Below are 26,169 nucleotides of genomic sequence, written 5' to 3'. Positions count from 1 at the left end.
ATATAACATTTCACTCTTAGTGAATGATGTTACTGTGAAGCTCCATGCATATATTTGTGTGTCTATTTAAGGTATGCGTGTAGCTTCCAATACGATTCAAAGGATTCGTTGTAACTGTATTTTGGTTTATTATGCCAGTCTTTAAAAAAAAGTTGAAATTGTTGAAGAGTTTACTGAGATTAGATAAATTCCATCCCTTTCTGGCCCAAATATGCTCATACTTATTTTTTCCTGAGCTTTATTATTAAGTTAGTGAACATTTTTTCTAAAGCTTTAAATTGACAACATTTGTTGGAGAGAAAAATCCGAAGTGGGACACCTTGTTGGATATATTCTCATTAAAATAAGTTATGAATTTGGAGGGATGTTATGAGAGAAGGAAAGAGAATTAGCTAATAGAAGGGATAGGATTAGAGCAGTGGTTCCCAACTGAGGTATACTACTGGCATCTAGTGAATAGAGACCAGCGATACTGCTAAACTTCCAGCAGTGCGCAGGACAGCTCCCCACTGGACTAAAATGTCAGTTCTGCCACTGCTGAGAAATCCTAGATGAGAGTGGGAGCGGTAATGCGAAGGGATCGTGGGTAGAAAGGAAGTGGAGCAGACTGAGGCAGTTAGGATGCGGTGGGGGTGTGATTGTTAAACGTACTAGTGTTCCAGTGATGTTACAAACTAGACTTATAACAAGCCTGATTATGTCTTCTGTCCTTCAGGTGATGGCACAATGCTACTGGCAGCAAGTAAAGTCTTGGACAGACTTAAACCAGTTATTGGAGTAAACACTGATCCAGAGCGGTAAGGAAAAACATGTTCTTTTTTGTTTGTTTGGCTTTTTTTTTTTTGTGTGTGGCATATTATGCATACAAACATTTATGCTTTGCTTTTCCGAGTATCTGTTTATGATACATCTTAAAATTTGGAAGCTCTTCTTTATTTTTTGTCCCATAATTACATTGCAGAGCTCTGTTGCTACAGGGAGTTTACTACGGTACGTAATGTTTAAGTGGAGGCATCATTGCTCCTGGCTATCATGAGCGTTAGAACTATGTTCCAGACGCATTTTAGTGATTAAATTTAGGCTTGTAAAAGTGATCTCTACCTCTAGTCAAGTTCTCTTCTATGTAGTTGTTTCTAAGGAAAGAGCTAGTGTTTTTAGCATATATATGCACTTAGCTGGCATTGGTGGTAGAAATTTTGATATAGGATGGACACGTCCTCACAGCTGACTTCCCAGTTAGTTTGGGAGTAGTGTCTGTGGCAGAATAGACCTGCCCCTTGACCTAGGTGAGTATTGGTGACCTGTGGTATTGTCGAAAAGGGTTGAGTTAACATTGTTCAATCTTCTGTCTTTCCTCATGGCTCTCATCTACATTCCTGGTTATGCCGTCACTGATTTTCTGGTGACTTCATTGGCTTAATGAATAGACCAAACTGTACTGTCATTTATTTTTCTTTTCTTTTCTCAGCTTCACTGACACTTACCCTCATTCTGTTCCAGCCACCCACAGCCGTGACCATACCTGGGCTTTATGATCATCTGGAATCTCCCATCTCTCAAAGCTTAATTCCACACTGACCACAGCCTCCTGCCTTAACAGCTGTCTCATTCCCTCAGTCCTACTAAATCTGCCCTTTGACTTTTAGTGCAGTGATCACTGCTATTTTCTTAATTCTCCCCTACTTTATCACTTGTTTTTACAAATATCTTAAATATTTTGTATCATCATCTTTCTTCTTACTCCTAGATCACGCTATCATCCTTCCTATTCCTGCATCAGCACTGCTGAGGCCATCTGGGGAAAAAAATCCCAGAAACTCTGGCTTGGTGGCTCCAAATTTACTTTCAATTGGTAGTTTGTAGCACTTAGAACTATGCTCTCAGAGTGTCTCAAAAAAACTTGCCTGTGGCCCAACTCGTGTCTCTTCCCCATTCCCTGTGGTAGCTACTTCAAGAGTGGGTCTTCCACTTTTGTAACCTCCTTCCTTCAACATACCCTTCTCTTATCTCATCAAGGAAATGAAAGTCACTGGATGAGCTAAGCTCATGCTTAAAAAAGAAATCTTGACCCGTCGTTTGTTGCCTTTTTTCCTCTTTCCCTTTGCACGTAATTCCTTTCAGTCTAAAAATTTAAGACTCCCACCTTTCAAGAAAATTTAATAAATCCTTTACCCTGTGTCATTCTCCTGATTATTGTCTCTTTGCCTTTCTTTTACCCCTAAGCTTGGTGTCTCCACTTCTTTCCTTCACAGTTATTCTCTATACCTTTGCAGTCTGTCCTGGATTTGCCCATCCACTTCATTGACATTGCCTTTGACGTGCAAACTGGTGGCATCCTGGTTTCTGAATCTACTGGACCTTTTAGTCCTTGTCTTACTTGATTTCTGGGAAATTTTTGGTGCTAACTGCTGCCTTGCTGCATCTGTACTTTGACAGTTATGACACCCCTTTCTTCCTATCTCTAATGCTACTTCTTTGTCTCTATGTCTTTTGAAAGATCTTATTTTTTTGGTCACTGCTTAAGTACTATTGTTTTCATATGTCTATTTTCTTCTTCACTCTGTATACTTTCTCTAGAATAACTGATTCATGTCTATGGTTTTAATTTAGATCCTAGTGACTCCAAAATCTTATATCTATCATCAGTCCTGCCTCTACTCTTATTTATAGTCTCTTTTCCCCACTGCAGCCAGAGCAATCATTTTATGAAAGTTTGATAATATTATGTGACTTCTTTGCTCTAAATCTTATGGTTGCTCTCCATCTAACTCAGGATAAAATCTAATTCTTTACTATGACTAGGGTGAACCACTCATCTTGTGCGAGAGACTTTCCCAGTTTTAGCACTGTAAGTCCCATGTCCCAAGAAAATTGTCAGTCACAGGCAAACTGGGGTGGTTGGTTGCCTTAACTGTGACTTATTTTGTGGCCCCTGACTATTATTTTGTGTTCTTATTTCTTGTTATTTTTCCCTTTCCACATGCTATTTTAGCCATACTGTCCTCTACTTGAGTGTGTCCAGTGGCATTAAAAAGGTAACATTTCTGCAGGTGAACCTATCACTTTTCATCTCCCGCACCACACTTGAATGGAGTCATAACCAGCTCTGAAGCTGTGATTTCCCATCCCCCATCTTCCTTATCAAATTGGTGTAGGGACCTAGTTCTAAGTTCTAGGGATTCTACCTTTGAATCCACTTCTTGCCATCCTCACTGCTACTAAACATAGCTCAGGCCTTTATATTAGGTTGGTGCAAAAGGAATTGTGGTTTAAAAGGTTAATAATTGCAAAAAGCACAATTACTTTTGCACCAACCTAATAATTTGTTTTTACTGTAATAGCTTCCAGTCTTGCCCTCTCCAACCCATCCTTTCTACTTTGCATTCATGTTCTTTCCAAAGTGCAAACCTGATTGCATCCCCTCTTTAATTAAAATAATTTAATTAAAATCCACGACCTTCAGGATGCATTGCAAAATCCTTAGCATAATACATATGATCTTTCACTGTCTGTTGCCTAACTGCTTTTCTAGTTTCATCTATCCTCATTTACCCACAGGCACTATACATTCTTCAGCTAAAAATATATTACTGAAGTCCTCCTAGGAATAGCCTAGGATCTTTCTTTCTTTCCTTTTTTTTTAATTGCATTTTCCCCCCCGTTTTATTGAGACATAATTGATATATACTATTGTTTGCATTTAAGGTATACAGCATGTTGATTTGATTTACATATATTGTGAAATGATTACCACAATAAGTTTAGTTAACATCCATCATCTCATATAGATACAAAAAAAGTTTCTTTTCCTTGTAATAAGAACTCTTGGGATTTATTCTCTTAATAACTTTCAAATATACCATAGAATGTTACCTACAATCACCATGTTGTACATTACATCCCCAGCACTTACCTTGTAACTGGAAGTTGGTACGTTTGACCACTTTCTTCTATTTCCTCCACCCTCCACCCCAGAGGCTGTTTTTAAGTGCAAATGTAACATATGAGCATCTGCTAACATCATGGTTGGAGGCTCACACGTGGAGGCTTTTGCTCTGCTGAGGAGCTTTGTTGAAGAGCTTATTTGAAAGAGTAAGTCAGGAGTTCTTCACAAGGCCCATGTTATTTCATACTTTTGTATGTGGTTTTGCCCACAGTGGCCTCGTACCACTTTCTCATTGTGTCGTTCTTGTTAATTCAATGCCGGTGCGTCTCCTAGACTCTGACTTTAAGTCCCTGTACAGAGAGTACTTATCCCTTCCTTGTATTTTCTGCTTGATTCTCCTTCCATTTGATTAATTCCTTGAGTACAGGGCTTTGTGTTTTCTCTGTCACTATGACACATATTAGTAGGCAACAAACATTTGAAATGAATGATTAATTAAATGATCTTGGGGAACAGGGCTGGGACCCTGGCCTAGCTGAGCAGATGTTCCTTGAGCATAAGTAATTGAGATCATTGATTCAATAATTAGTTTCTGATTGCCTTCAGTGTTAATGTGTGCGTATTTTAGAACTTCTTAATGGCATATCATTAAAGTAAGGATTCTTAACTTTAGTGATCACATTTTATACTGTTTATTAAAATATATTTCCCTTTAAAAAGATGACTTAATACTCATAAGCTTGTGGGGATTTCGAAACTGATAAATAGACGGTGTCATTCTCTAATTTCTATCGAGAATAGTAGGTTTTAGAAGTCCTTTGGTTTCTCTTCTTGACTTCAGGCAGAAATGTGTTAAGCCTCCTAGCTTCTTCAATAATTCAGGTTGCCTGACTTCTTTTTCTTAAGCACGATGGTGCCTCACAATACAGAAATAATCCCAGAAGTTAACATTCAACTTAATTTTCTTCTCCTCTGTATTAGGTATCAAATGCTGTGGAACAAATCACCCCAAAACCTAGAGGATGAAACAGCAATAATCACTGATTATCTGTCATGGTGTCTGTGTCAGGAATTCGGGAGCAGACTGGCTGGGTAGATCAGGCTTGGGTTCTCTCAGGAGGTTATAGTCAGATGTCAGCTCGGGCTGCAGGCATCAGAAGGCTGGGCTTGGGCTGGAGGATCCACTTCAAAGATGGCTCATTCACATGGACTCATCTAAATTAAATGCATAATTTCTGTTGGTCTCTTCTGTATTCTGCACTCACTCTACTGAGCCTGGTAACTATGACATTTGAATGCTTACTAATCAGAATGGGATAGAGGGCACGTGGTGGCATGTGGTCATGGCATCCTGGTATCTATACACCTTTAGGGTTCCCTACCCCTTTCTGTATTCCATCAGAGCTGGCCTATGTGACCAATAGAATATGGAATGACAGTGTGGATTCCAAGGCTAGGTCACAAATGGTATTGCAGCTTCTGGTCTCTTGGATCGCTCATTCTGGAGTAAGTCAGCCACCATGATGAGATACCTAAACAGCCCTATGGAGAGGCTCACATGGCGAGGAATGGAGGCCTCTTGCCAACAGCTGGCACCAGTTTTCAGCCTCTTGAATAATCCCCTTGAAAGTGAATCCTCCAGGCCAAGGCGAGCTTTCAGATGCTTACAGTCCTAGCTGATATCTGACTGACTTCATGACAGACTCTTCTCTCTAGAGTCTTTTAGATCTGCAGTTGACCTCAGCAGGTATTGTTCTGCAACGTGACTGTTGATACCTTTTGTATACTTAGCACCATGTAAAGTATTGCAGTGAATATAACATTTTTTAACCTTAGTGTTGGCCCTCGCAGATAGGACAGATAGATAACTGAGTAGTCACAATTTGTAAAAATCTCTTTTTCTGCTCTTCACACTTACAAGTTAACTTGCAGTTACTATCAAGAGTTTGTTTTACCAAGCCTACTTTCAACCTTTTCTTCAAGATCAAAACATTCTACAAATGATAATGATTGAGCTTCCTGGACACCTTCCTTTCTCATGTTAGGTGCCATATTCTCTCATCTTCCTATGGTAGTATATAGGCAATCTTAACACTTTATAATATGCAATTAAAAAAAAATTCTGTCTTTGACATAAAGCTGTTAACTCCTTGAAGGAGTTCATCCTGATACGTTTTTTGAATAAATGAAAGAGTACATTGGATTAGCTTTCTGAGTTCTTGTTTAGTGACTTGGAATATTTTAAATACTTAAAAGAGATTTATGGTTCAAAGCATTTTCATATAGTTTATTCGAAACTATTTATTAATAGGTCATTCCTCTGAATGACTTTTAGAGATTGGTGTTTTTATCACCTGTTTAGAGATGAGGAAGTTAATGCTAAAGTGACTTGCCCAAAGTTAATAGTTAAATAATTTACAGGTAAGATGCAAACACCACTGTACCAGTAGATAATTTTGCAGGGTAGTCAATCAGCGGCAAATTTGCTGTTATTTTTTAATTTCACTACAATGTGGAAACTAAGTAGTATTATGTATCATGGCAATAAAGCTGGATTTAAACTCTTATTTGTATTTGGTCTATTTTTTTTTTTTTTGTTCTTGTTGAAAGTACAGGCAATTTTGTGGGAAAAAAATGAAGTGTAGAGTAGAAATTTTAAAAATTTCATTTGTGATTTTTGTAGTTTAGTGATACCTTTTGAATTAAGTATTTTTTCTGTAGTTTAGTGATACCTTTTGAATTAAGTATTTTTTCTTCTTCTTTTTCCACCATCCCAAATGCCTTTTAAAATAAAGGTCTGAGGGTCATTTATGTCTTCCTGTTCGATATACACATTCCTTCCCAGAAGCCTTACAGAAGTTCTATCGTGGTGAGTTCAGGTAGGAACTTCGTACTATTATATACTATTATATAAATGTCTTAAATGTGTGCCATTAAAAATGCTGTTAAACAGAACAAATTAGATGATAATTGGATTAGTCCATAGTTATAACAGTAGCCAAAACAGTAATACATTAGCTGAGTCACAACCACATCTAACTTGCCTTCCTTCTTGTCCAATTGGAACTATGTGAAGAAACCCTGATAAATGCCACTTGGCCTATAATATAATTGCAGGTAGAGGTTTTTCTCCTTTGATGAGATAGAGGTCATGTCTCTACTTTCTTAACCTTAGTTACATGTTTTTAGCAGTTTGGTAGAAAGGTAGTTAAAACAGTTGGCTAAAATTGTTCAAACTGTCTGAGATTTTATATTTTTTATCCTCATCTTCTCCTATCCAGCAGGACTGAGGGTTAGATTTACTCCAACCTTGCTCAGATTCTTGGTTTTTCGAAGTTATGTATTAGGTGTTTCTTAAGTGCTGGGGATTTTTTTTTTCATATTTCTTTCACTTAATTTGTTCAGTGATGATAATGCCCTGAGAAGAGAAGAGTGGAGGGGAGGGGCTGAGATAGAGTTGCCTGATCATATTAGAGAGAGCTGGGCTGGATTACTTTTTATTTCCTGATTTGGACTCGATTTTATAGTTTGAGAAAATTTTTTCTCTGGGTATCTGGGAAATTGTATTAAATATTCTTGACTTCTGGAATCATTTTATTAATAATGATTCTAGTTTCTGGTCATTTCAGGAGTTTGGCACCTCTACAAAGACTAAATTTATAGCTAGCAAGTCTGTATATTTCCGTATACTTATCTAGCAGGATCTGTCCCGTTGGTTTTTTGATACATCAGTTTTTGGTTTTGAAATCAATTAAATCTTTTTTCTTTATTTTACCAAAAATGTTATTTAAGTTTTAAGTGTAATCTTACATGTTTGTTATTGATCTCTTTTTGCTTTTATTGTGAAAAAAAATCATTACAGAATTTTAGGGGACAGATTTTTATCTAATCCAATCACCTTAACACAGTGCTATTTTAATTTCAGGATGCTTTCTTTTTTGTATATGTTATACTTTTTGATGAGCAAAACAGTATCTTGGATTTAATGGATACTTGATAAAGAATTTGACTTTACTTCAAATTATTTGGGAGATTTTGTACACATACATTAGATATTTTCATTATAGTTGAAAAGAGAAACATCTAAGTCTGTCTTGGAGCAGGAATCTGTGGGTTTTAGGTTTTTCTGGTATGATTTATTCATGGAATAACTAGTTTTTTAACATTAACGTTTTAATTTGATGAATTATAATGTCTAATCTTTCATTTATTCTATCTTGACATAACTTGCTTTTCCTTTACTCTTCCAAGGTGGTTATGGAGGCAGCGAATCAGGTTATACCTTGAAGGGACCGGCATAAACCCTGTTCCTGTGGACCTTCACGAACAGCAACTAAGTTTGAATCAACATAGTAGAGCCTTCAACATTGAAAGAGTTCATGATGAAAGTAAGTAGATTGGGAATTAGATGCATTTGGGGCAATATTTAACTTATAGTTCCTTTAATCTCTAATTTCTAGAAATAATACTTTATAATTAACTTACTTGGGGATTTTAGTGCCACTGATAACACTTAAGACTTATGTACAGCAAACTACTTCAGGGATTAAACTTATTATAATTAGATACTGAAGTAACAAATACAGCATATTTCTAGAAAAAAATGTTTTCTAGGGTGAGTTTGAAATCTAGTAGATTAGGGAAGGATTATAAAATGTCCAAGGGGATCGATGATATTTAAGGAAAGATTCTTGGCCTTCATCTTTGAAATGTCAAAAAGGAAAAACAAAGCAGTAGAAATAAAATAAGCCAATCTGTGGAAGATTTCATAATAATTATATATTTATATAGTTATATTGAAACATATTTACTATAGTTATAGTTATTGATTAAAACTTTTTTTGTTTGGAAATTCTGCATCCCAGCCTTAAGATTTATGTTTCAAATATTTGTATAAGCTGCAAAGAGAAATTACCATAAGGTGATATGCAAGCTTTTTTGTTATAAGTTGTTAAAGTAAATTCTCCTTTTTGAACTTATTTGTGGACTTTTGTACTTTTCCCAGTAACTATAAGACTTTCATGATGCAAGAAGATCTTAAGAGATATCTTAAATACCTAGATTTTCTGTTTTTCTCCTGTGTCATTTCTTGGCTAAACTTATCTGGAAAAGCTACTTTCACATATCTGCTTTCTGTGTATGTCTTGTCATGGTTCCTGATGTTTATTTTTCAGTTTTTCATGGTGATATATAGCTTTATAGGTTAGCATGTTCCTATGTTTTTGTCATGTTTTAAAGATGTTCCTTTTCTCCCTGAATAAAAATCATTTGATTTTAGAAATCTTTCAAGTAATTACATGCACTTGAATTCCTATTACTGTTTTTGAAAGACTGCAGTAACTACTAAGTAAGATTTAAAAATCTTAGCTAGAAATTTTATTCGTCACTAAAAGAAGTTATTGCCACCACCAAAAGACTTTCAGAATTTGGCTCTTTACATCAACAGTCTAACAGGAAAGCTATAGATTGGTATTCAAAGATTCATTGCTCAGTTTCACTGTTTTTAGTTTATAAACTATTATATATAGAAACAAAATTAGATATAAATTTATTAACATCAGGGTGTTCACATCTGATTTATGGTAGTTTTAGAAAAAGAACAGACAAAATGTTCAAAATTTAAAAAATAATAAAAGAACATTTCTCAAAACTTAAGTGCTAGTCTTTGAATTGACTCACAAACTATTTAGCATAATTAATGGTAAAAGGTCCCACATCAAGTATGTCAGAATACTAGGGATAAAAACCTCCTTCAAGCTTCCAGAGAGGAACTGGAAGTGGTAGTGGTGGTGGGGATTGTAGTTGGAGTAAGTTATTTTATATATAAAGAATCTGGAATCAGAATAGTGTAAGATTTTTCAATAGTAATACTAGAAATTGCTTATACTTAAAATCATTTTAATATTATTACTAACAAGTATATAATATGTACCATGTCTAGACACTATTTTAGAGGTGTTTTGTTTTTTTTGACAGAGGTTGGTTTTTTTGTTCGTTTGTTTTAGAGCTTTATTTTCTGAGACAAAAATTGAGTAAGTTTTCAAGGTATGTCTCATATTTCCTATTTAAATTCTCTTTAAGTTGGCAGGTAACATTTCCTAGTAAACTGCCATTTGGGAGTTTTGAATATAGGAGGAGGTTTGAGATTATAAATATGCCACCATGTTTGATCCCTTATTTAGCTTTCTAATTCAGAACAAAAGATAACAGAGAAGAAAACATACCTAGTTTTTTTAACTTTTCAGCTTAAAAAAGGAATGATGTAACTTTAAACGAAACTTTCCATTTTGTGTAGTGTAATCTATCCTTAGCTAGATTGTATTTGTATACAAGTTAATGAAGAAGAGTACATTTTTATTACCTGTATACCTTCCAGGGAAGGTAGGGTTAATTAATTATTTTTAAAATTTTATCACATAAACTAGTAACTTTCTTATTTCAAGCCTGGTCATATTCATTTGGATAAGTGAATGGATTTGATAGACAACCCCAGAATTTCAGTGGCTTAATGTAATGAAGGTTTATTTCTAACTCATCTCACTGTGCAGCGGGTGTTCAGGCAACTTCCAAACAGTGGCTCTTAACATCAGCTAAAGCCTCTGAGTCTTCCATTGGATGCTCTGTACCTTGTGGGTAGAAGAAGACAGTGTAGAGAATCTCAAGGGAACTTTTAGGAACCAGGCTTTTTCACCACTCTTGCTCATATTCCAATGGCTATTCCTAGTCCCATGGGTATAACCCAATGAGAATGGACCTAGAAACATAGTCCAGCAGCATGACAGTGTGAGGAGCAGTCCCTGCCACTAGTACAGTATAACAATTCTGTATTTAAAAATAGAAATTATAATTAATTTTAGTCTATTCTTTTGGATAGAAAATTGTTAATTGGTATTGAATCAATTTTTTCACGTCCTATGGAAGCAAGTTTAAATGAACAATTTCGTGATTAGGTAATGTTTGGTAGTCAATTAGCATGAAAACATATAAGCAGAATTAAGATGATTAATGAGACTTGAAGTGATTTTACATATTTTATTCCTTTGACAAAGGATTTCAGGTGAAATTCAGCAAGCACAGACAATAAAAGTGCAATATGGAAAGGAAAATTAGGATGAAGAAAAATGGTTCTAGGTAGTCAAGACCATATAAAAGAAAAACATATGGTTACAGGTTGATGGTGAGAATTCAGATTTACTAGTTAGTAATATTTAATGAGTACCTACTGTTAGTTAAGCATTTGTAAAAAATCTGTGGGGAGAGGTAAAATAAATTCTATTCGTAATTATCTTAGGTAGAGAAAAATAATTTAAACAATACCTTTTAGCTTTTTGTATTTATAAAACTATTAGGTATGAGAATATATATATCTAGTACCAAAGTATGTTTCAAAAGTTAGCAGGTTTTGTAGTGATAAGTGCAATCAAATTTGATTAAACACATCAAATTTTTTTATATACCTTTTTGTGTCGAGTTGTTTTCTACTGTATTATGAGATTGAGCTGATAATGTTAGCCCGTTTTGTAATTTAGTCAAATAACAAGTTTTCAAAGGGTACTTGGAATTGTAATGACAACTTGTTATACTATTTGCAAGAATAGTTGGGTCCCCTTTAGGCAGTAATAATCCAAAAGAAATTAGATACATGTAATTAATGTTCAATAAACATATAAACAGAAGAATATAATAGTCAGGCTAGCAATTCAGAGGAGAATATTAGATCAGTGGTTATATTGGTGCAATGGTGAAAAGTTTTATTTGTGTATTAAATGTCTAATGTATATTAGATATCTATTGTTGCATAACAAATTATCCCAATATTTAGCATCTTAAAACAAAACTATTTATGTTTTCATAGAGATTGTGAAGGTCAAGAATCCAGGATCAGCTTAGCTTATCAGTAATGGTTTAGGATCTTTTGGGAGGTGACAGTCAAGCTGGGAGCTAAGTCAGCAGCATCTGAAGACATGACTGGGACTGTAAGATCTGATTCCCAACTCATCCCACAGCTGTTAGCAGGGAGCTTCAGCTCCTCACCATGTGAACTGCTCCACTGAATTGCTCAGGAAATAGCTTTCCCCAGAGCAAGAGCTCTGAGAGAGCAGCTAAGGTGGAAGCCAGGGTGTTTTCTTTAACCAGATTTCAGAAGTGATGTATGACTTCTGCCATACATTGATCGCATAGATCAATCCTGGTATGATGTGAGAGGAAGAGCTTCACAAGAATGTGAATACCAGGAGGCAGGAATCATTGGGGACCATCTTGGAGGCTAGCTACCACAATTGGGGTGGACTTTTAAGCTATGACTTAGGAGAAAGTGTGGAGAAGACAGAAAAGAGAAATTGTCCCATGGTGATTCTTGAGTGCAATGAATCTACTATTGGTGACATTGAGAAGATGGGGTTGGCATTTCCAGTTGGAGACTGATAAAAGATAAAAAGTTAATAATCACAATTTTGATCCAGAAAGCAGTGGAAATCCTTTGAAGGATTTTGTGTGATGGAGTGATGTTTAAGTAATCGTCAAGGAAGATTGCTTAAGCTGTGCATACAGCCTTATAGAATGAAAAAAGAAAAGATGACATTTTTTTAGGAGTCACGAAAGGAGATGTGGCAGTGTTCTTCCAATGCTGCTGTTGTTAAAAACGCTCCTGAGGTTTTCTTAAAACAAAACAAACATAAACACACACAAAAAATCTGTCTCTAACCTAACTGATTTGGTTTCCAACATGAGCCATGCATATAACTTGCTGCTTAAATCCGAAATGGCTCTTCTGTGGAAGTACTTGATCATTTCCACCTCTGCAGCTTCTAGAGTAAAACCAAGTTAAATGTGATGACAAAAATTTTATGAGATGGATAAATAACATTTTATCACTCTTGAAAAATTGTTTCAAGGAGGATTAAGGTTTATTTTGGAGAGACAGAGGCTTCATTGCAGCTATATTAGGTGACTTTGAGGTTTATATTATGAATACTTTAAATAAGAGATATTTGATTTATATGTTAATAATGTTGAACTATAGATTCAACATTATTAAAACAAAAATACGGATATTTTAGTGTTTTATAAAATTTATATCATAACTTTCCTAAAATTTAAAGAGTTCTCTGGGATGTTTTTTCTTCATTACTTGCAGGGCCCGAGGTTTCAGCACCCCAGCTTTTGCCAGTAAGAGCACTAAACGAAGTCTTCATTGGGGAAAGTCTATCATCCAGGTACATTTAAACCTATGACCTTGAGTTTGGAATTTAATGTTTTAGTATATTTTAGATATTTATTCAACTTCTACAACCTAGGATTTGTGAATAATTAGTACTATATAAGTAATAGAAATGAAATGTTTGATGACATATTTTCGAAACCTCCATACATGTTAATACATATTAGAGGAAAGAAGGTTCTATGACCAAAAGTTTGTGAAACCCTAGGTTAAACAAAATACAGCAGTATTTCCCAGAGCCTTTAATCTATCATGTAGGTGCTTTATAAATGTTTAAGAGAATGATGTAAGGAAAACATTTGCAATTGATACAAAACTTTCATAGACATCCCACATTAAAACTTCCCTACTAATTATCTTAATATTGTCCTTTAAAGCTGATTTGTTTGTTTGCTTGTTTTTATTCAAGGTCCAATTAAGAATCATACATTGCATTTGGCCATCATGGCCCTTTTGAATTAATTAAGAACAGGTTCTTAGCCCTATCCTGTTTTGTCATTCATGATACTAATATTTTTTAATGGTCTTAAGCCAGTTGGTTTGCAGAATATGCCTTATGTTAGATTTTTTTTTTCCTTCTCTGCATGATAAGATTTGGACTAAACATTTTTGGCAAGAATACTACATAAGTGATAATTGCATCCTTCTTAGTGAAACATCCTAAGGCAAGTGTATTCACAGTTTGAGATTTATAACCATTATTAGCAAAAAGTTAATAAAGTTCTCCATTAGGAGTATAAAAATATAGTATGTGTTTTATTACTGATAAAATTGTGGGTGTTGAATATACTTTAGACTTAAATTGTCAGCAGAATTGTTTTTTGCAAAACTTTTTTTGTGTAACATTAGTTACCATTTAGAGAATGATGGCCATAATATAAAGTTAATTTAACTCTTGGTGGTACTTTAGAACTTGCCTTCTCATTTTCATATATGTAAGTTTGGGTTGAAGATTAGAGATGAGTCAATGTCCCACTTTCTTGCTACCAGAACCATGGGACCTTTTGAAGGCCATGCAGTTGATGCCATAGTTTACTGAGAATTCCATATATTCTAAAATTCTGTTTTTTATAAGTCATAATATTTCTTTCATATTAAGTTCCATATGACATTCCTTTCATAAGTAGTTTAATTATAATGAGAAAAGTTTGTTTTCGTTAGAAAAAATATCTACATCTTAACCAATGACTTACATAGGTAGTACTGAAAAGAAAAAAGCCTGATTCAACAGAATGATTTGAACAATCTTTTTGAGTAGTTGTAATTATTTTGATGAATATAATTTAGAATTTATTCAGTGAAAATATATGGTGCTGTGTGTAATATGCGAGTCCCTAGAGATGTAAAGATGAATAAGATAAAGGTAGTGCTATCTTAATTTTTTGGAAGGTGATAAAATACATAATTTAAAAAATTATTAAAAGTAAAATATATTCTTCAAAGAAATAAAAATATTCTTTCAAGAACTTAATAAAGTGTAAAACATGTATTCTGTCATAGTGAGACATGCTATATATAGTTTTTTCTTTTGCTATATAGAAAGTTTGAAGCAATATGGAAGCAAAATGGATACTATTATATAGTGACTGAAGAGAGCAGAAGAAAACGTAACTCTAATCAGTGATATAATCTAGTCATTATTGCTAAAGACATAAGATAGATGAGAGCAACAGCTTTAAGTGAGATTGCAGAAAGTCTATATTAAAATAAGTAGATGACAAAGGTAAAATGTTTTCTGAGTTTATGCTTACTCTAGGGAAGCCATTTGGTGGCTTAAATTATTCTGTTTGTATATTTTAGAGGTTGTAACTTCTGAGAGCTTTAAATCACTTATAACAGGAGGAAAACTGAGATAAATTGATAAGATTTTGGGAATTCAGTGAAGTCTCAGTAAATTTTAGATTGAATGCTTTTATTTTCTGTGGCAGTAGTGATTTGGTTGGTCTATCTCTGATGCTGCTTCTTTTTGTGTTCTTCGATGCCTCACTTTATATCTTTACTGAGATAAGGACAGCAAGGGGTTGGCTTCTAATGCTATTGAAAAAGGTTTCACTATTGAAGGTATCAGAACTTATTTTTAAAGATGCTGTGACATAGACACTTGGCAGAAGGCAATGAACATTTGCTGGCTCCTGCTACGTCAGGCACTGTATATATTGTGTATGTTATCGCATTTAATGCTCATCGCAGCTCTGTGACAAAGGTAGTGGTATTTATCAGTGAAAACACCGAGATTGAGATTTGGAGAGTTCAAATAACTTGCCCAAGGTCATATAATTAGCCTCAGAACGGTCATATAAACTCAGTATTTCCGATTGCACATCCTGTGTTGAGGCTTACTATGCCCCGAAAACTTAGGTGCCGTCCTTGGAAAATATAAAATGCAGCAATATTATTCCTGCCTCATTTATAATGTTCTTAGATTTAAGAACATTTTAAAAGCCCAATTTCTTTTCTTTTCTCCTATTTGTTCTAACCTAGAATGTCTTATTCTTGGGCTGTATCAGTGGACAATTTAAGAAGAAGTATACCCACTCTAAAGGGACTGTGAGTTTTATTGCTGCCTTAAAAATATAATTTCCCTGAAACAAAAATTCTCTGAGTTGACTAATCTTGGTAAACCTGCATGAGAGAATCACACTAAATTTGCTCATTCGTTTGGGCTCAACATCTCTCACCTAACTACTCTTCCTCCCCACCTCTGCTTCTCTTCTATCCACACTTACCTCTAATCTCGTTTCTGGGTGATTCTGGCAATGGATTTAGCTGGCTTGTCTGTATATAATAGGCTCCTAATGTGACTAAAATTCCTAATTTTCTAAGAGGACATAACAAAGCTATGAAATAGATTAAATGTGACTATTAACCTGCTATCTTTTATTTTTATGAAGAACGCTGACTTCAGAGAAAAAAATGAAAAGGAGTTGTTATCATGTAAAACCTTCAGATTCAGAGCTTGGCAGGAGAAATGGAAAGGGTTAGAGTAAGAAAGAAATTATCCATTGAGTGTTAGTGTTTGCAAGTATGTCTAATAATTGTCATTATTTTGAAAGCTATATTTTACTAAGGGTTTATTGTAACTTTTTTTTATTTGCTGGAGGAAAATAACCCAGGGTTGATCAATGACACCATTATTTTAAGATATAGTTTACAAAATAGGCTTTTGCATGTTTCAAAAGTTCTTTGAATAGTTGCAAATCATTTATACATTCATGCAGTTAAAGAATAGTGTCATTTTTGCTGGTGTCAGAAAACCCACTTGATTTCATTTTATGAAGTACTCTAAGAAATATAAATCTTTAAAGAAATTACAGTTTTAGTTTTATCTCCAGTTTTGTTCACTAGTTGAGAACTGTGAGAACTGGTACTGGTTGAGAATTCTCTTTAGAACTTTATTATCTCTGTTAGCTTACTGTTAATTCAAAAAGCATATTAGTATGTAACTTAAGAAACAGAAATTTAACAGAAACTATCGGTAACTTGCAGGATTAGATACAGATTGAGACATATCAAGCAATAGCTACTAGGAATGAAACTTGCCTAAGAATGGTATTTTCTTTTGGAATTCTGAAATAAGGCTCTGTGTACGTTAGATTCCATAAAAGCAGCAGCAGCAATGCTAGGTAAAAATTTACAAGAAGCCTCTCTTTAAAATGTTAAAAGTGTGGATAGAAAGGAGCATATAGATCAGAGGGATGCAGACATGCAGATTTATTTTTTTTTTAACTTTTTCACTTAGAATTCACTTTCAGTATTAGAATTAGCATCATGATATGTGTCCACTAAGATATGTCTAAGTCAGGCTGGTCTACTTAGATTTCATCAGTTCTGAAAAAGATGTTTGTCTTATTTACTGTGAGCCATAAATTCAGCAAATCCAGTTTTCTGTTCTCAATTCATAGGGCTTCCTACTATGAGATTTCAGTTGATGATGGTCCATGGGAAAAACAGAAGAGTTCAGGGCTCAATTTGTGTACTGGAACAGGATCAAAGGCCTGGTGAGTAACTTGGGATGTCGCTTATCAACTTTTGTGAAGTATTTTAAGTAATGTAATTTGCTTGTTACCTCATAACGGCATATCTAAGGTCTCTGATACATAAGAGGTCGCCTGGTGGTGTCATGTTGGTTGGCTCAATTTCTGCTTCACTCATGGATGGGGTCTTGCCTTGACTTCTTAGATTACAGGTGCAGCCTAAATTTGGTCATTACTTGGTCATTATTTAGCCTACTGCACGAGGTTTGTAAAGAGAAAAAAAAATGAGAAATCTTTTTGGTACTATGTATTTTTTAAAATGAAGACTTTTAAATAATAGTAAAGAAATGAAAGCAAAGTACAATACTGAAAACATGCTGGAGGTTTGTGCATTAAAAGCCCAACCTGAGATAACCTAGGGTCTCTTGTATCTTGTTTCCCCTATATCCTCTTTCTGGGTAGTCTCTTCTGCTTCTTAGATTTCTGCCTCCCAGACTTCTTTCATATGTGGCAGCCTTCTCTCCTGAGTACAAAGTCCTATTCTAAATTGACTGGTAGGTAGAATGTTAATAGCATTTTCAAATTTAGTGCATTTAAAATTGAGTTTATTGTCTTCAGGTTTTCTGCCTGTGTTCCTTGTATTGCTTAATACCCGTAGTATCACTGTTTACCCTGAGTTCATACTCTAGAGAAAATACATTACTCCTCTAAACCTGGCTCTTACCTTCGGGTCTCCCTATTCTCCCCTCTACACATACCAGTCTCTGAATCCAGTTAGTTGTACTTCGGAAGTCTTTGACCCCCTTTTTCAGTTTCTACTGCTATTTGGTCCAAGCCTCCATCTTTTTGGTGAATATTCTTTATTCTTCAGGCTGTCATCCATACTACCAGCAGAGTCATGTTTCGAAAATATAGATAAAATATGACTATACCGCTTTTGTGCTTTAAAACTTTCACTGACTCCTGACTGTTCAGATTACTCAGTCTGTCAAATAATGACCTGAGGCCCTTGCCCTAACCCGTCAGCACCCTGGAGACACTGTAGGCTACTTGCAATTCGCAGCACAAGCTATGTTCTCTCTGGGCTTTTTGTTTTTCCTCAGTGCAACTTCTTTCTGCATTGAATGTTTGAACACTCTTCACTTTCCATCCACTGGCTGAAAAATAGTCTTCGAATATCATTCTTTGTAGGAAATCTTAGTTCCTTTCATAATCATAATTAATCCCTTTTTTGTCCTTCCCCAGCACTTTTTTCTCATTACACTATTGTAGCAATTACCACGTTATTATTTATCTAGTAAGCTAATACCCAGCTAGTTTGAGCAACTTGAGGCATTTAGGATGGTGATTAGTGTTTTGTTTTTTTTCCTGCTTAATTTTTTTGTGTGCATAGCACAGTACCTAGTAGATATTTGTGCAAATACTTTTTGAATAAATGACTACACATTCACTAATACAGCTAAAACAGTGCTTATCAAAATGTGCTCTTAAGTTTGGATAGTATAAAATGGAGTTTTATTTCCTATTTTTCAGCACAACTTTTTAAAAGTTTTTATTGTGGAAAATTTTAAACATATACAAGAGTAGGCAAAATAGTATAATGAATCCCCATCTACCCATTAGCCAGATTCAGTTCTTATCCACTCATGCCCAATCTTGTTTCCTCTGTTCCCCTATCTCCTCTCATCCCATATTATTTTGACATAATTTTCAGACATCATATCAGTTCATTCATAAGTACTCAATAACTTAAAAATCTTAAAAAAAAATCCTAATCTTAGTCAAGTAAATGAACCTTTGGGAAAAAATGAAAAGTATTATTTAAAAAGATTGGTTAAGACCTTATTTTCCTGAAGGCCAGTGAGAAGAACTACATTTCTAAAGTGACTTTTCCATTAATTATTTGAAACAATAAAATTAATCATATAATATGCTATAAAATTATTTTGTAACCATCTCATAAATTGAAAACATTAACAGCTTTAATTTCGTAACATCTTTTCTGCTCAACATGGTGTGTTACTTGTTGAAAACTAGATTGAGAATTAGAAAGTTTCCCATATCCTTCCCCTTTTCTTCTCCCAGTATCCTCATCCTTTAAAAATGAGCAAAATGATTATTATTGAAAAGAATACTGGCCTGGAAGTTAAGAAACCTGGCTAAACCACTGACTATCTTTGCCACCGTGTACAAGTTTCATTTTCTGCAAAATGAGAGAAATGGAACAAATAAAATAGTAAGATTACTTTATCTTCTAAACTTCTGTGATTCTGTAAGTTACGTTTTATGTATTATAGTACAAATTCTCAGTTATTTAGCCCCTGTTCCTTTGAATATACTGTGCCAGGTACTTTTTATACCTTGACTATAATCCTTAGAGAAATCCTGTCTCTTGTTTTGTAAAGGAAGAAAATGAGGCTTAGGAAGGACAGATAATTAGGCTGAGGTCACACCACTAGTAAGTGTCAGAACCTGGATACAGGCACAGGCGTGCTTGACTACAAAACCAATGCCTTTTTCATTGGAGAGAGGGCGCTCTCTAGAGATCACACAGTTGAAAGATGAGCCCCTAGGCTGTATTGAAGAATTATCAAGGTAAATTTGCTAATCTCATTGAAATAGTGCTTATGCTAAAGGCAGTGGGCTTTGACTTCTGCCTTGTGTGTGTGTGTGTGTGTGTGTGTGTAATTTTGATAGTTTTAGTTTTCAACCTTTCCATAGTGAGAAGAGCATAAAGAATAAGCCCGTAAGTTGCCATGCATTCCCCCTTCCTCTGCCATACATCTTATAGTTGAGTCCTCTGTGGATGTTGCATTGGAGTAAGTACGGCTTAGATTAGAATTTTCGTCTTTTCTGTGTTGCTTATTGTATCCCCTGTCGTCTCCTGTGCTCTGGCATAGAACTCTCTCTCGCACTAACCATATCCTGTCCCTGCCATCTTGGTTATTCAGTCCCTGCGCAGCCTATGCAGCTTACTTCTAACATGTTCTGCCCTCCCACTCCCATTACTGATACTTCTTTTGCTACGATTGCATTTCCCATTCATCTTCTGTCCTTTTTCTCTTCAGAAAATGGGGGGGGAGAGAAGAGAATCCTACAGGCTGAGAGAAAGCTATACATTTCTATACGTTAATAATTTTTATCTTATCACACTACCAATTCTGAGCATTTTCTTTGTCCCAAACTAAGTATATTATTTAAATTCTCAAAAGTACTCTGGAAGTAGGTGATTTCATTGTTCATTGATAAAGAGTATAAAGAATCTGAGAAGTTAACTGACTTGCCGAAAGCTATGGAACTAATTAATGGTGAAAGCAGGATTTAAATTCTGGATTAACTATAGATGCCTGAAGGATCACTGGAAAGAAAAGAATAGGCTAGCCTATTTCTTTTAATTCTTATACAGAGAGAGAAAAGTTTGTATTCCCATGTGACTTTCTCAGCCCTTGCTTTGAATATAAAGTGTGGAAATATATAACTTAAGTATACGCTAGTTGTTGTGACAGATAAACCCCCAGTATCAGTGGCTTAACACAATAGAAGTTTATTTCTTGTTCTTGTAAAGAGTGGGTGTTCTAATTGGCAGGTGGCTTCTCCTCCAAGTGGTGATTCAGGGAGCCAGGCTCCTTCCGTCATGCAGCTCTACCATATTTTAAACAGCTCCGAAAGTCGCTGTGCTCATTTACATCAAGTCACAGAAGGAGGACAAGCATGGAAGCATGGAGGGTCACGTGTAGGAGGTTTGCAAGACAGGGTTAGAAGTGCTTTCCGTGACGTCCACTCTCGTTCCTTTAGCTAGAACTCAATCACATGGCTAAATGGCAAAGAGGGGTTGGACACAGCAGGTGTCTCTGAATTATTGCATTATCACCTCAGTCCCCTTCCTAGTTGGAACATGATTTGCTGCAGACTCTGGGAGAAGTACTACAAAGTGGGATCATACATTTTTCCATTAGTTCTTAAGACTGCTCCCAATCCTCTTTCTCCATACATTCTGTCCTAGCAAACTTAAGTAAGGGTGAGGAGGTGTTCTTAAGTGAAGAGAGAAAGTTTTACTAGATGATGAAGCTATGAGACTCAATTTGTCTATTTCATTGTCTTTACTAGAAGTTATGTCTGATTTAAAATGGGAACTCTTAGAATGGTGAAGGTGTGGACCCAAGAAAAAAGTTGTCATGTGCTAGCTAACACCTGCTTAGTCATATAGTTTGCTTTTGATGTAGAATGCAGACCACTTCTAAAGGTAGAATGAATTGGCTGAGATCCAGGAAATTAATCTTAATTTAATCCCAATTTAGAAGGCTTAGTTTGGGTTGAATTGTGGTATCCCTAATAATAGGAATCTAGGAATATTAGTAGACTTCTGTTCTTAAGCCTTAACTACAATGAGGAGATATTAGTTACCAAAATAATTTGCCCTTTATATAATTCAATGCAATCCTCATAAACACAGTTCATTTTTAAGTGACTCTTAGATTTACACTAGAGGGAATGCTAAAACAGTATCTTTTTCCAATAATGTGGATATCCTGAGGAATTAGAGTATCACTTATACAAACCCTTGCTTTTGACATTTTCATTCAATGTTGAGTTCTTGCCATGAACCAGGTAGGGCCCTAGGTGTTTTACGTCTCGTAGTGTGTGATAGTAGTAATAGTGAAATAGGTATTGTGGACCTCATACTAAACAATAAGAAAGTCAGGACACTTAAAGTACTTTCTTACCACATAGTAAGTATGAACAAAGGTACAAAGGCAAGAATGAGCTTGGTGTGGTAGGAATGTGAAATTGGAGGGCAGACAATGGTGGAAAATAGAATAGACAAGGGCCAGATTCTAGATTTTTTTAGCACAGGGATTTGGTCTGTGAATGACCCCAAATTTTTAATGTAAAAATTGGTGTATCTGCATTTTTTTAAAGAGGATGTTTAAAATGTTTTCATATTTCTCAAAATGTGAAGAATATAGGGTTAGAATGGTATGTGGAGTATTTCTTACTCCTCCCCTCCTCAAAGAAATTAAGAGCCACTGAATTAGGTTAGAGCTGTGTGACTCAGCAGGTTATTCCTTTTCATTAGGATGATCTGATGCCATATGAGAAGAGTTGTGAGGCAGTGGAATACTTCTGAATTTCCTAGAGGAATTTTATTTGTTTTAAACCTTTCCTTAACCATCTTTATAGACCCCAGGACAGCTACTTTTAAAAGTTATTCATATTTGTGTTAACATTTGTTTTTAAGTTGTTACGTAAGGCATCATACTTGGAAAAGATTTCTAACCTTTTTATGATTTAAAGAAATATATATATTAAAAAATGTTAAATAGTACAAAAGGGTATACAATGAAAAGCTAGTCTTCCTTTAATTTCATCTCTCTAATACTAATCTCTAGACACAATCACTATATATATTTTTAATATAAGTAAAATAGATAAGTAATATATATATACTATATAATGCCTTTGGTTTTTTTTAAACATATGAGTTACCTCTCCATATCAGCACATGCAGTTCTATTTTATTCTTTTTAATATCTAGGTAGTACTCTGCTGAGTAGCTATAATTTATTTAATCAGTTTCGTGTGATATATATATTTATATTTGAGTTGTTTTGCTATTAGAAACAATGCTTCAGTAAATATCTTTGTACACATCTTTGTGTATTGTGTGTATCTTGTAGGATAAAATACTAGATTGAAGAATATGTTCATTTTAAATTTTAATAGTGCAGAATTGCTCTCTGACTACAACTTCTATAATCCCATCAGCGCATGAGAATACTCCTTTTCCCGTACCATGCCAATACATTGTTTGTTAGTTTTTAATTCTTGCAAATCTGAGAAAAAGCTTGTTTTAATTTGTATTTCCTTAAGTATGAGTAAGATTGAGCATTTTTTTCATATATGTCCATGAACTGTTTGTCCATGTACTTTTACACACTTTTTAAAACTGGGTGAGGTGGCTATTGTCTTTTTGTTGTTTTATCCCTGATAATTTCTAAGAGTTCTTTGTATATTAAGTAGATTATTCCTTTTTCATTTTTAGTATGTTTTTAGAATTGAAACAAGAAAGAATTTATGTGGTGTTTGTTTCTAGGTCATTCAATATTAACAGGGTTGCAACTCAGGCTGTGGAAGATGTTTTAAATATTGGTGAGTACCAAAATTGCTATTATATATTATATTTATAATATGCTATACACAATGTATGTTTTATTATGTGTTTGCTATTATATGATACAAAACATTTTATTTAATCAAGATATTTTCCCCCTTTCCTTTTTCAATAGCTAAACGACAAGGAAATTTAAGTCTTCCGTTGAACAGAGAATTGGTAGAGAAAGGTCAGTGACAAATGATCATAATTGCTAACAGTTTCATTTAAGTTCTATATCACTTTTAAGGATGTTATTGTGAAGTGTGCTTGTCTAATTAGCAAAGCACTACTTTTTTGACTCAAACATGCTCTTAATATCCCTTTAAATATTTTTAAATAAAAGTTTTAAAACTGGCCTTTATATTATGATTTTTGTCAGCTGTGAAACATAACCTCTATCTCAAAAACAGTGCAACTGCAACCATGTCCTGGGGAATAGGGAAACACAGAAAAATACATTCCTGGCAAATGGGGAATGCACCCCTAAACTCAGTGTGCCATTACTATCCTCTGAACAAAAAGGAATTCACTGAGCTGTGAATGCTTATCTTCATATTCACTAAGGTGTCCTCTTTAACTATCTCCTACCAACTGCCCAGTTACTTCAGGGTCCTTTAAGAGAACTAGCACTGTTGGGAGACAGGATACTGACCAGGGAATGTGAAGATCTGGGTTCCAATCCCAGACCAACCAGGCACTCACTGTGAAACTATGGGCAAGACTATCATTCTCCACTCCTCTGCTTCCTCAACTGTAAAATGAGGGAGGGCAAGTAGATCACTGGCGCATAGGGGTTCTTCAAATTAATTCTTTAAATTTTATTTTAAAAAATACTTAAAGCTTAAATTGAATAACACATTCATTTGATTTGCATATAAAATTTTAACACTCCAAAGTTCACTCATCTACCAGGACCACTTTTGTACAGACCTCAAACTAAAGCTTTTCTTACTGTCTCTGTTTAATTAAAGAGTATCCTAAGATTTTAAGGTAAATTTATTTTAAAAAACAGAAAAACCCAAACTCATTTACTGTTGCACATGCTTACCTTTGTAAGGATTTTTAAAAATATATACAGCTAAAATAAAATATAGACACAAATGGATATCAACACATAAGACTGTAACTGTCATCCATCCATAAACACAGATACTTGAATTTGAGTTATCAGAATAATTTCATTCCTGTTGGTTGCCTTTAAAATGATTTAGCAATACATGATAAAATATTTTAGCAGTATCAGTTCATTTATCTGTATATTTTGGATTTCTACATAAGAATTCCTTGGTTGGGGAGATGGTTTGCCTCTAAAGTAGTTTAAAAACAGGACTAAATATCTGAAGTCCTTTTCATTTCTCTAAAATGGCCTCTGTTCGCCCTCTCTCAATTTGAGACCTAAAAGATTATTTTAATCATGGTTTATGAGCTAACATTAGCATTAAACCTGTATCAAGAAAAGGAAAATTAGGCATTTATAGTAATTGATTCTTCATTATGTAGTTTATCTTAAAACATAGTGTATATAGACCAACTGATATTTATATCAGGTATGTAAATTAATTTAAGGGTATAAGTGATTGTTTTTCCCTTAATAAACTGAATGAATGTTATTACACTGCGGATTTGAAGCTCTTCAGCAGCAATAGTGAATGCCAGTGCTGCAGTCACCATTACTTCTGGAACTACTTTCTTCAGAGCTAACACATATTTTATGTGTGTTCCCAGAGGCAACTTTTTATTTTTGAGAGTGAATTAGATTTTTTAATAGAAACCAAATAATTCAAATGAAATTTTGGTAAAGAAGTTAGATTATCTGACAGTCTTGTAATGTCTTTTAATGTTCTATTCAATTAAACGTTCTTTCAAGCCTCATTTCTTTGTCCAGTTGACTAACCAGTTTGTGCTTTGCATGCTAACTCTCACATGCCTCTTTGTTAGAGAGAAAGCAGGTCCCAAAGATTTCTGAAACTATCTTGAGTAAAGGCATTTTCAGTAGAGAAAGCATATGACCTGTCATTGTTTGAGACTGCATTTTATAGCAAGACTATTAACTTATAATTATGCTTATAAACTCTTTGACATGGTATTTTGGATAAGAATTTGGCAGGGGGAATATGGCAACTCAAGTTTCATTTTTGAGTGCCATAAACTAGTTCCTCTTATTTTTGTTTAATTATTAACTTTGTAGTTTTTTTTTTCTTTTTCCTAAATGTATTTACTTCTTCTATATTGTCAGTGATGTAGGCTTTTGTGGGCTAATCTTGGAACCCACTCCTCATTTATAAGGTGTTTTGTTTTTTCTAATGGACTATTTTGTGAGTTCCAAGAAACTTGCTAGCTAACAGATCTTTGGAACAGAACTGCTTTTAAGTTGGGGAATAGTTCATTTTGCACTTCTCAAGTGACCATCTTTTATTGAAAGTGCTAATATTTGGTTTTTCTTTCTTCATAGTAACAAATGAATATAATGAATCGCTGCTCTACAGTCCAGAAGAACCCAAAATACTTTTCAGTATTCGAGAACCAATAGCAAACAGAGTTTTTTCAAGCAGTCGTCAGCGCTGTTTCACCTCAAAGTAAGCTTCTAAAGTGTGACTGACTGTTTTTCATCTCCTGTATTATAAAGCACACTTGTATTATAAAACACTTGGTTTTATAAGTATTTGATTTCATTCAAACTAAATATGGTGGGAGTAGAACCTTCGGTATCATGCTAACCTGGCTAAAATGGTATTTTTTTCCAAAACTTAATGTATCATTTTAGAGAAACTGAATAGAAGGAACATAATTACTTAATTGGGTGATGTGGATTTGTCTTTTTTAAAAAAATGTATTAAGACCACAATAAGATCGAATTATCATTTTAAAAGAAACTGACTGGAAAGCAACTTTTTTTCATATGCTGTGGAATAAAAGCAGGATAAACATTTATGTA

The 26,169-nt window shown here is 34.6% G+C and overlaps 1 protein-coding gene across 2 annotated transcripts in view; it reads left to right on the top strand.

Annotated features, from left to right (window-relative positions):
- The window catches only part of NADK2 (NAD kinase 2, mitochondrial), a 42,085-nt gene that overhangs the window by 12,238 nt on the left and 3,678 nt on the right, over positions 1-26,169 (top strand). The window contains exons 4-12 of one of the 2 annotated variants that reach the window (XM_033110954.1): positions 716-797; positions 6,682-6,765; positions 8,138-8,274; positions 13,023-13,101; positions 15,588-15,653; positions 17,009-17,104; positions 23,175-23,230; positions 23,368-23,421; positions 25,687-25,810. In XM_033110954.1, the coding sequence (XP_032966845.1) occupies positions 716-797; positions 6,682-6,765; positions 8,138-8,274; positions 13,023-13,101; positions 15,588-15,653; positions 17,009-17,104; positions 23,175-23,230; positions 23,368-23,421; positions 25,687-25,810 (778 nt within the window). The remainder of the gene's footprint in view (positions 1-715; positions 798-6,681; positions 6,766-8,137; positions 8,275-13,022; positions 13,102-15,587; positions 15,654-17,008; positions 17,105-23,174; positions 23,231-23,367; positions 23,422-25,686; positions 25,811-26,169) is intronic. The other variant, XM_033110955.1, reaches the window with a different exon arrangement.

The sequence above is a fragment of the Rhinolophus ferrumequinum genome, chromosome 7 (assembly GCF_004115265.2).
Source record: "Rhinolophus ferrumequinum isolate MPI-CBG mRhiFer1 chromosome 7, mRhiFer1_v1.p, whole genome shotgun sequence".
Lineage (NCBI taxonomy): Eukaryota > Metazoa > Chordata > Mammalia > Chiroptera > Rhinolophidae > Rhinolophus > Rhinolophus ferrumequinum.
This window is presented reverse-complemented; position numbering and strand designations above follow the sequence as displayed.